The following is a 10,708-nucleotide window of genomic DNA, read 5'->3' on the forward strand; positions in this document are numbered from 1 at the left end:
CCAACTACTTTAGTTACTTGTATTTACTTCAAAGTGGTTTGGATATATTTACTTCCTTAAAATTTGAAGGATATGCTAATGATTTAGCTGCATATTTTCTGTTGCAAGAAATTTCTAGTGGTTAATTACCTTTAACAAGAAAAGAAGAAAAAGAAATTTCTAGTGGTTAAGCTGAGGCCATTAATAGCAAATAGTAGCCTGGCAACTGCGCTGTCGAGCAATCATTTGGCTATGTTGTTTTACATTACTCCATATGTTTTGAGGATCACTTAGTTAAGCTATACTTCCTGTGCAATCCATTAGGTCAAAGGCTAGTGGCCTCCTTCCCTTTAACTTTATAGGAAACTTGGTAAAGGTTTATTTGCTCCAGTGGACTGAACCCTGTGAGGTGTTGTTACATCATTACACCTAATTGTTCCTTTACCTTCTTTCTGAACTTGCATTGCTGTTATTGTTTTTTTTTGTTCCATCTGAACATGAAATATTTAAGTGAAATTGTTGTCTTATTGCAGGCACAAGATTTCAGGACACAAGGAACAACAATGAGGAGGAAGATGTGGTTGCAGAACATGAAGATCAAGCTTATAGTCTTGGGAATTATTATCGCCTTGATTCTGATCATAGTTTTGTCAGTATGTGGTGGTTTCAATTGTCATTAGTGTGGTTCCTCATCCTTACTAGGCTGGATGTTGATTGAAAATTGTGACACTTAATCTTTGTAGCAGTGGCATGTCAGTTCCTTATAATTCTTTTTTTCTTTTGTTGTGACATCTTTTGTTCTATGCTCTGTATCATGAGACACTGCCTGTATAGCTTGTAATGCTGAATTCTTTTGAGTATACTATTGAATGAGTCTCCCTCGTTCACCAGGTCACATAGTGATTCTTGATTTTGTTGGTTCTGAATTGGATGGAAAAGACTCTGAAACAAAGGAACCAGAGGAGAAATAATGTGAACTGTGTCTTTCTTTTCCTCCTCTCTATTTGAACGGGCTTCATTATTATGCTATCATTTTTTCTTGCGCTCCTTATATGTGAACTAGTTTAAATCTTGTGCTATGATTGGACTTTTAAAAGCTGTTTTGCAGGGAAAGTTAATAGCACACTTCAATTTTAAACGATAATGTGAGGGGCGCTTGTGATAAATTCACTATGGGTGATTTCATCATGTTTCTTCTATATTTTGTTGGTTTTTGTGTGGCTGCAAATATGCTTCTGTCGAGTGTGTTGAGAATTCGAAAGCCTTTTATTGATATCTCTGGCTTGTTTTGATTGAGAGATTGAGACAGCATTATCCTGTGGGCTTATTCCTTTATCCTTGAGTATGATTGTATGAACCATCTTGTATTGTGGAAAGGTGCCCGGACAGAATTCTAGAGCACTGCCTGTTGGTAATTCTTTATTTGGCTTGTGATATATCTTCTTTTATCTGACAAACTGTTCTAGACCGGTCCTTATATCCATGTTACTGCTAATTAAGGAACAAGATGTGAAATGCTCTAACTAGAGGGAGTAAGGTTTCTGTCTCTTTCAAACAACAAAATGTAACTGAACACTGTCGAACTTTGCACCTTGTACCAAACTATGGACATCAGTCTCTTTTTTTCTTGTTTGGGGTGCCATTTTCTGAAATGTGGTGGTAATAAATTTCTTTTGGAAAGGAATTTATTTTAGAAGTTTTAGCATTGTAGGACTTGATCCTGATGTACTTCAAATGCTACTTTACGTCAAGAAAGGGAGAAAATGGGCAGTAAAACGTCCACAACGAACAAATGATTTATTTACCCTGGGGGGGGGGGGGGTCGGTCCGGAGAATGATCAGACTTCTCGAAGAATCAGTAAAAAATATATGGTTCTAGTACTACTCAGCATGAATAAACTAGCTAAGTGATCCATATTCTACATGCAGTAGGAAAGATGATTCCTCCTCTTGAAGCCATTTCTTCTCCAGTTGGCTTCCTTTGAGAAAAGTCATTTTTAGATGGCTTTTACAAACTGCAAAAGCTTCTTGCAAACCAGGGACTTGTACTTCACCTCAGTTTTTTTTTATATTTGGTTATCGTATATTTGGTGGCTCCATCTCATATATTTATTTCCATGTTGTCAACGAGCCTGACCTTCCCAAACCATGCTGCTACACAAAATACAACTGGCCTCTTGATTGTTTCCACCGGCTCTAAACTTTCTTGCTCCACAATCTGATGCAGGAGAAGGTGTCACCAATGTAAAACAACATAACTAGACCAAGAAATTATTTGAAAAGATTTTTTTTTGTATTGATAACCTTTTATGTTGTTAAGCGAAAATATTATGGAACACTGGACAGATACTGTCACGGATAAAGCTTCTGAGACGCTAACCATACAAAATATTGCTTATACATCTCCGGGTTCAAGAGGAGAGTAAAGGAAACAGTGGTGTAACTTTTATGTCATTGGAATTTAAGTGGTGGAAAGGTAACTGGAGAGAGCTTTATCATGTTACTCACTCCTTAAAAAAGCCACTTTGACACACATCATGATTCATGACAGGTCAATAGTACTCGCAACTTACAGCTAGAGGACCTTGAAAGCACAATTGACAAGATTATACCATACTTCCTAAAGTAATTGAGACATTAGTTTTTGTTTAAGTTCTCACCTCAGCATAATCAACCCTTCCACCGGCTTCATCTATGGTTTGAATGGCTACATTTATCAGATCTCTGCAGCTTACCTGGCCCTTTTCTGCTTCAACTTTGGCTTTAGACAATGCGCGGCTAATTGACAAAGCCTGCAGCATAGCAGAAAGAGCAAAAAGTTTCAATTAGCACAAATGCCAGAAGATATTAACGAGAGAGCCTTGCCAGGTATATCAACTTTTGCATATGTATTGTCCTGGACATTTGATCTTCAATAAACTAATTTTTGCCATAAGCATATAGGGCAACAGAAAACCAAGTTTCCTTTTCGGTTCGTGCTCCTAGAATTGACCAGAGCAGTAAAAGAAGCAGGTTTATCATCATATTAAGAAATATGTGGCAGCAGAAGAAGCACCTTTTTTCTGTCCTCAGGCGAGAGTTTCACATTACGGGAACTCATTGCTAAGCCATCATGCTCTCTTACTATTTCAGAACCAATCACCATTATGCCAAAATCAAGATCTCGGACCTGAAACAGAATTACTTTGAGACTATCGATTAAAAATCACATCAGACTTCAGCTTTACGGTATACCACTTGATTAGACTAGCAAAGTAACAAAAATCAAGTAACTTTTCAATAACATTTCCCACCTAGCACTTCTATTTTCAGACGGGCAGATTTGGTAATATTGGATTGCTTTATCCACAAAAGGAAAAATCTCATTCGCACTTGTGTTTGCACCAAAACAACATATGCATAACATGCATCTTTTAACATAAAATTTTATCACTAAACTAAGGTTAAACATTACCTCAATTTGTGAGTAGTGCTTTTCTCAAAGTTAAATTTCATTAATTTGATAGAAACACCGAGCGCAACTAAGATCATCTACAAACCAATCCAACATTTCAAAACAAAACCAAGAGGAGCTTACCATTCTTTGAATAATCCTCCACTGCTGATAATCCTTCTTGCCAAGTACAGCAACATCAGGCTCAACAATATTGAACAACTTGGTGACAATAGTAGCAACCCCTCTAAAAAAAACAGGCCTACTCTTTCCACACAACCCTTTTTCCAAATTTTCAACTCTAACCCAAGTTTCATGCCCCATCCCTTTATCTTCAACACAAGATACCACCTTTAAACCCTCATTCTCTTTTTCATTAATCCTCTCAGCTGACCTAATTAGTCCCATTTCAGAATTCCCATAGTCATACAAATTCTTGGGGTGGAATACAACATCAACACCATTAGCAACAGACTTGAGTTTCTCAATATCGCCTTGAAAATCAGAAGGGTATGTTGAAAGATCTTCATTGGGTGAAAATTGACCTGGATTTACATAAATGGACACAACTATAAGGTCAGTGTGTTTTTGTGCTTCTTGCACTAGAGAAAGATGGCCCTCGTGGAGGTAACCCATTGTGGGTACAAAGCCAATTGTATGGTTTTGGGATCTCATGGTTCTTGTCCATTTTCTCATCTCTTCCTTGTCTGTGATGATGATTGGTTCTTTACCTGCCATTTTCAATTAGTATTGTGGATGATTTTTGCTTGATTGTGTTTATTGGAGCTGTCCAGTTGGAGTAATTAATTGACCAAGATTTTGACCGACTATATTTATGCCGATCGATTCTATGTATAACTATAGGATTGTTTGGGAAGGTTATAAGATGGACAGCCGCCAATAGGTGGTACTCAGCAAGTTTCAGGTGAAGAATTTGCTTTATGTCAACGATTGAACTTTCCTAAAAAGGATAATTTGGTAAAAGTGGGCCGATGGATTAGACCGAGATATAGATCACACTATGAGGATGTGCCCGGCGGCTAATAGATTCGCATCATAAATTCATAATTAGGAAATATATATATATATTTAGAGCTTGTAAATAGCAGATCTAACTTGAAGTAATGAAATTGATTTTTTAATTAAATATTTATATATTTGGATAGACGTGCTGAAACTGATAATAAACAGTCAATATATTTAACAGAAAAATGCGGATAAACTGTTCTTTTATTAAAATGACTAAAATACCTTTAAATTTTTTTTTATAAAAGATTATAAATTAAAAAATTTCTTTGTAAAGAAAAGGATGAACAACGAATATGCAATGGCGAGAAAGTTCGGAAATTTATTTTGGGAAAAGTATTTTGTGAATTGAAAAATATTTTTAAGGATAAACTAGTAAAAATCTTGGTCAAACTAAAAGTTTATAAGCCGAAAAACCATAAGTTGGGTGTGATCAACTTATGACTGATTTTAGCTTATAAGCACTTGACTGATAAGCACTTTGACTGTTTGACATATACGCAAATAAGTCAAAAGGTACTTATAAGCCAGTTGACCAGCTTATAAGTTTAGCTAAACACCCTCATAGTTGTTCGCGACGAATTGAGAATATGTAAATTAAACGGCTGCAATTACAAACAAATATAATGAGAGGTAATTTTATTAATATAGGGAATGTGAGTACAAATTGTGTATCATTTAATTCTTTTCTCCAAATTATTTTGTTTTGATTGGAGGGCCGAAATAGTGTGATTCTCAAGTAACGATGACGTCGACTTCTTCGTGGTGTATATGTATCTGATGTTCGAGAAAGTCGTGTAAAGCTTGAGTTGAGGTAAATAATTTATGCATTTTCTGACTAGAAAAATTCTTCAGAAGAAACAATATACACTTTCCACAAAAGGTCGAAAAAGAAATGAATGAATGTATTGCATTGTTAAAGAAGGGTTTGTTTGAGAGAGTTGAAACTCTATGAAAGATAGCACACCCATTTAACAGTTAACTCAGAGTAGTTTATTATCATCAAGGGGGGTCCAGGGGTGTGGTAAGATGATTAGAGTTTCAGTATTTTAACTAGAGACTAGAGATTTCAACGTAGGACTTTGAGTAAGGAGTGTTTTAAAGGAGCAACGAAAAGTAGAGCAATTCATTTCCCCAAACTGTTTCCAAAGATCTCATTTACATCACAATTTACACAGATCACAGCTCTTAGCTTATTTATTTTCACCTAACTTGAATGACTAATAAATATATTTCAATCCTACCCAAATCATTTGAATATTGACAAATATTGGTAGAGATCTCCTCAAATATTGGTAGTCTTCTTGATTTTGAAGGGGCCATTCATTTATAAGCTGTTCAAGCCCATTCATGAAGTCTCCATCCAGGTTTTGCAAGAATGGTGGAGGTTGGCTCGAGTCCAATTCCAACACCAATTCATCCACACGACTCTTTGTCTTTGGATCTTCAGAGCCCGCATAATTGCATCTTCAAGAATATTTCGGGCCTCATCTTCAAGCTGTAGTTAATTGCTTAATGCTTTGACATTTAAGTCAAGGGAATATTTTAGATTAAAGAAGAAAGTAAAAGGTAGTAGTATAATTAATTACCACAACTCTAGCTCACTGGCTGTCTCTTGCCTGACAGAAACCTGAAACTTCTTCCCATGAGAGCGAGCAGTTTTTGTAGGTCTACCATTGAAGAACTGCCCTTGGTATATCTGTCTCAACTTTTGTTTCAACAGCGCTATTTGTTCATCTACTTTTCCACATTTCTGCATACATTACATTACAATTAGTCCATATATATAATATTGTTGGTGTAATTCATTCCATGTCTATGAGCAAACTCCAGTCTCGTGTATCAATTGTCACATGAACCTTTTTAGTATAATCAATAGTCGACTTTACCTATTCATCAAACTTGTGCACATATTATACGTACAAGCCTATGAGGTGACAACATAATTTAACTGAAATAGTGATTGGAAATTGGAAACACACTTTGTGAAATGTTAGTGAAATCCGTGGTTGGTATTGTATACGGTCGAAATCGGGCATACCCGATTTCGTTGGCAGGGGAGTTACCTCGAGGGTAATCTCATAATAGATTGGGCTCGAGCTCGAAGATAGAACATCACGCCTGGAGATCGAAGTGTTTATCGAGATCGAGGCTAGCAATAATCGAGATCGAGCATGACTGACTTTGAGTAAGGCGTAATAACGGAATAGCGGGATATCAGTAACCGGTCGAAAGTCATGGCGGAAATCCCGAAACAGATCAAATCAAAGCGGTTACTAGCGCCAATCATGGGATCTACTTCCGTTATTAGAGTTGTACCTTATTTAGAATTCCTCTATTATATAAAGAGGGATCTCATTCACTTGTAGGACACCATCATTATTCACTGATAAGAATATACATATACATTATTTTCTTTGTTCATCATTGTTCATCGCTGTTTGTTCTATTCTCTATTGTTATTATTAACTAACCTCGAGACTATCTCGAATCGAGGTCAAGGCATCATTTGCAGACCGGTTTGATTTATTTTATTGTCCAATTTATCTATTTAATTCGTTGCTTATCAATTGGTGCTGGTTTAAATCACATATCCTTAAAACCACAATATAAGTTTAATTGTTACTCAATTTTTAGGGTAAAGAGTTTGGCGCCCACCGAGGGGCTAAGGATAATAGTGATTGTTCAGTACTGATTCTGGTAAAACACACTATTTTATGCTTGTTCTTGTCAAGTATCTTTGTTTTCAGGTTAAAACATGTCAAACTCACAAAACGCATCCACACACGGTGACAATGGCCTCGGATTCCACGGTGAAACGAAAATGTGATTGCTCCAGGAGTCGAGGTGCCACAAGCTAATCTCGGGGAAGCACCGGTTGCCAACCCGGTCAATGTCAGTTCGCACGTTGCTCTAAATGCGGACCTAGGCGCAAGTCTCGATGGGAGCGTACGCAAAGAAGGTCGATCTAGTGACCAAGGAACACATGGCAGATGAGACGAAGGAGTCAGTCTCCAAGTGATATTCGAGATGCTTCAGGCTCAGCAAGCCGCTACTGCTTAGTTACAAAATCAACATAGAGCTCCGAATAGGGTCGAGTCGGAAATTACTCGCTGTATCGAACCAGTACCGGAAAGGTCGAATGGTAACGAATCTGGGACTAATCCTGCGGTAATGAAAATGCTCGAGGAGCTCACCAAAAGAATTGAATCAGAAAAGAAGAGAATCGAAGCCAACGATAAAAAAAATGGAGACATACAACTCTCGAGTTGACCAGATACCGGGAGCACCGCCAATCTTGAAAGGGATGGATTCGAAGAAGTTTGTACAAAAGCCGTTTCCTCCAAGTGCGGCTCCGAAGCCTATTCCAAAAAGGTTCCGTATGCCAGACATACCCAAATATAATGGGACCACCGATCCTAACGAGCATGTTACTTCATATACATGCGCCATCAAGGGTAACGATTTAGAAGATGATGAAATCGAATCTGTGCTGTTGAAAAAATTCGGAGAGACCCTTTCGAAGGGAGCAATGATTTGGTATCACAACCTGCCGCCAAATTCCATTGACTCATTTGCTATGTTAGCGGATTCTTTCATAAAGGCACACGCCGGGGCCATAAAGGTCGCAATGAGGAAATCAAACCTTTTCAAGGTAAGACAAAGGGATAATGAAATGCTGAGGGAGTTCGTGTTCCGATTTCAAATGGAACGCATGGAGTTGCCACCGGTCACAGATGATTGGACTGTTCAAGCTTTTACCCAAGGGTTGAACGAGCGGAGTTCGATAGAATCACGTCAGTTGAAGCAAAATTTGATCGAGTATCCAGCTGTAACTTGGGTAGATGTGCACAATCGATATCAATCGAAGATCAGGGTCGAGGATGACCAATTAGGAGCCCCTTCCGGTTCAGTACATCCAAACAGGTCGGCAGTTAAAAACCAGAGGGACGTCGACAGGGAGCCAAGGTCGAACAGAGACCGATATCAACCATATACCGCAAATCGAAGGAACAATGGTTCAGGATGCAATTCCGCCCGGAACGATCGACGAAGTGATCGAGGACAGAATTCTCGGGGACTTATGGGCAAAAGTGGTTTTGACAAGTATGCCGATCCCACAGAGGCACCTCGGTTATCGGAATATAACTTTAGCATCGATGCATCGGGCATTGTATCGGCAATCGGAAGGATCAAAGATACTAGGTGGCCCAGACCCATACAAACCGATCCTTCCCAAAGAAACCCAAATTTGATGTGCAAGTATCATGGCATGCATGGTCACAAGACCGAGGATTGCAGGCAATTAAGGGAGGAGGTAGCCCGTCTATTCAATGAGGGCTACCTTTGAGAGTTCCTCAGCGATCGAGCCAAGAATCATTTCAGAGAAAGGGACGCCAATAGGAAAAATGAACAGGAGGAACCCCAACATATCATTCACATGATCGTCGGTGGGGTCGACATCCCACAGAGACCTATATTTAAACGCACTAACCTATCAATCACTAGGGAAAAACGAACACGAGATTATGTGCCCGAAGGCGCTTTATCATTCAATGACGAAGAAGCAGAAGGCATTTCTCAGCCCCACAATGACACTCTGGTAATTTCTATCTTTTTAAATAAAGTTCAAGTTAAGCGTGTTTTGGTGGATCCAGGTAGCTAGGCGAATATCATCCGATCGAGGGTTGTGGATCAGCTCGGCCTACAAAATCAAATCGTGCCGCAACTCGGGTCTTAAACGGCTTCAATATGGCCAGTGAAATAACTAAAGGGGAGATTATTCTACCGGTGAACGTGGATGGAACCATTCAAGATACCAAGTTCCACGTAATCGAGGGCGACATGAGGTACAATGCCCTATTCGGAAGGCCTTGGACCCACAATATGAGGGTAGTCCCTTCGACTCTCCACCAAATGACGAAATTCCCGACATCGGCCGGTGTAAAAATAGTATACGGGGAGCAGCATGCCGTAAAGGAAATGTTTGCGATAGATGAGGTAACGCCGATATCGACACTATCAACCTCGGAAAGGTCGAGCATCAAAGGTAAACAGGAAGTCAAATAGCAATCACAGCCACCAGCCTCGACCGAATCAGGGAAGCATGAGATAGAAGAAGAAGAGGAGGATTTTCTGACCCCTCGAACTTTTATTGTTCCCGAAGATTCTGACGCCACCTAATCAATGGTCGAAGAGCTGGAACAGGTCATATTGATCGAGTATCTGCCCGAGCGAAAGGTATACCTGAGAACGGGATTAACCCTCGAACTCAGGAAAAAGCTTGTTCAATTTCTTATTGATAACATAGATTGTTTTGCTTGGTCCAATTTAGACATGACAGGGATCCCACCGGAGATAACGACGCATTGGCTAAGCTTGGACCCTAGGTTTAAACCGGTGAAGCAAAAGAGAAAACCCCAATCCGAAGTAAAGCACGCATTCATAAAGGACGAGGTAATTAAACTTCTCAAAATAAGGTCCATTCGGGAAGTGAAATATCCCGAATGATTAGCTAATGTAGTTGTAGTCCCTAAAAAAGGGAACAAACTTAAAATGTGTGTAGATTATAAGGATTTAAACAAAGCGTGCCCCAAAGATTCTTTTATACTGCCTAACATCGATCGCATGATCAATGCCACGACCGACCACGAGATCCTTACTTTTCTCGATGCCTATTCCGGGTACAATCAAATCCAAATGAACCCAGAGGACCGAGAAAAGACTCTATTTATCACCAAGTATGGAACATATTGTTATAATGTAATACCCTTCGGGCTAAAAAATACAGGAGCTACTTACCAACGCCTAGTAAATAAAATGTTCGAAGAGCAAATAGGTAAATCAATGGAAGTTTATATTGATGACATTCTAGTTAAGTCCCTGCGCGCAGAGGACCATTTGGCTCATTTACAGGAAATGTTTGAGATTTTAAGGAAATACAACATGAAGCTCAACCCCGAGAAATGTGCTTTCGGGGTCAGTTTAGGCAAGTTCCTTGGCTTCATGGTATCAAATCGGGGGATCGAGATCAACCCCGATAAAATCAAGGCCATCGAAGACATCATCGTCGTGGACAGTGTAAAAGTTGTGCAGAGGCTAACTGGATGGGTAGCTGCCTTAGGCCGATTCATTTCGAGGTCGTTGGATCGAAGCCACGGATTTTTCTCTGTGCTCAAAAAGAAAAATGATTTTGCCTGGACCCCGGAATGCCAACAGGTATTAGAGAAATTGAAGCGATACCTATCGAGCCCACCACTGCCTCACACT

At 39.2% G+C, this 10,708-nt stretch overlaps 1 protein-coding gene across 1 annotated transcript; it reads right to left on the minus strand.

The window, feature by feature from the left end:
• Positions 1-1,755: 1,755 nt before the first annotated feature.
• On the minus strand, positions 1,756-4,334 carry LOC107794024 (pantoate--beta-alanine ligase). Its single transcript, XM_016616478.2, has 4 exons — positions 3,557-4,334; positions 3,035-3,148; positions 2,640-2,771; positions 1,756-2,197 (listed from the first exon to the last, which is right to left on the minus strand). The coding sequence occupies exons 1-4, from the start codon at positions 4,148-4,150 to the stop codon at positions 2,081-2,083; spliced, it is 957 nt and encodes a 318-aa protein (XP_016471964.1). The 5' UTR covers positions 4,151-4,334; the 3' UTR covers positions 1,756-2,080.
• Between the last annotated feature and the right edge of the window lie 6,374 nt (positions 4,335-10,708).

This window comes from Nicotiana tabacum, chromosome 19 (genome assembly GCF_000715075.1).
Source record: "Nicotiana tabacum cultivar K326 chromosome 19, ASM71507v2, whole genome shotgun sequence".
Lineage (NCBI taxonomy): Eukaryota > Viridiplantae > Streptophyta > Magnoliopsida > Solanales > Solanaceae > Nicotiana > Nicotiana tabacum.

Coding starts and splice junctions, on each gene's coding strand:
- LOC107794024 (XM_016616478.2), bottom strand. CDS start 4,150: ATGGCAGGTAAAGAACCAATCATCATCACAGACAAGGAAGAGATGAGA. Junction 3,149..3,556: donor GGAGGATTATTCAAAGAATG/GTAAGCTCCTCT, acceptor ATTCTGTTTCAG/GTCCGAGATCTTGATTTTGG. Junction 2,198..2,639: donor GAAGGGTTGATTATGCTGAG/GTGAGAACTTAA, acceptor CTCCTGCATCAG/ATTGTGGAGCAAGAAAGTTT.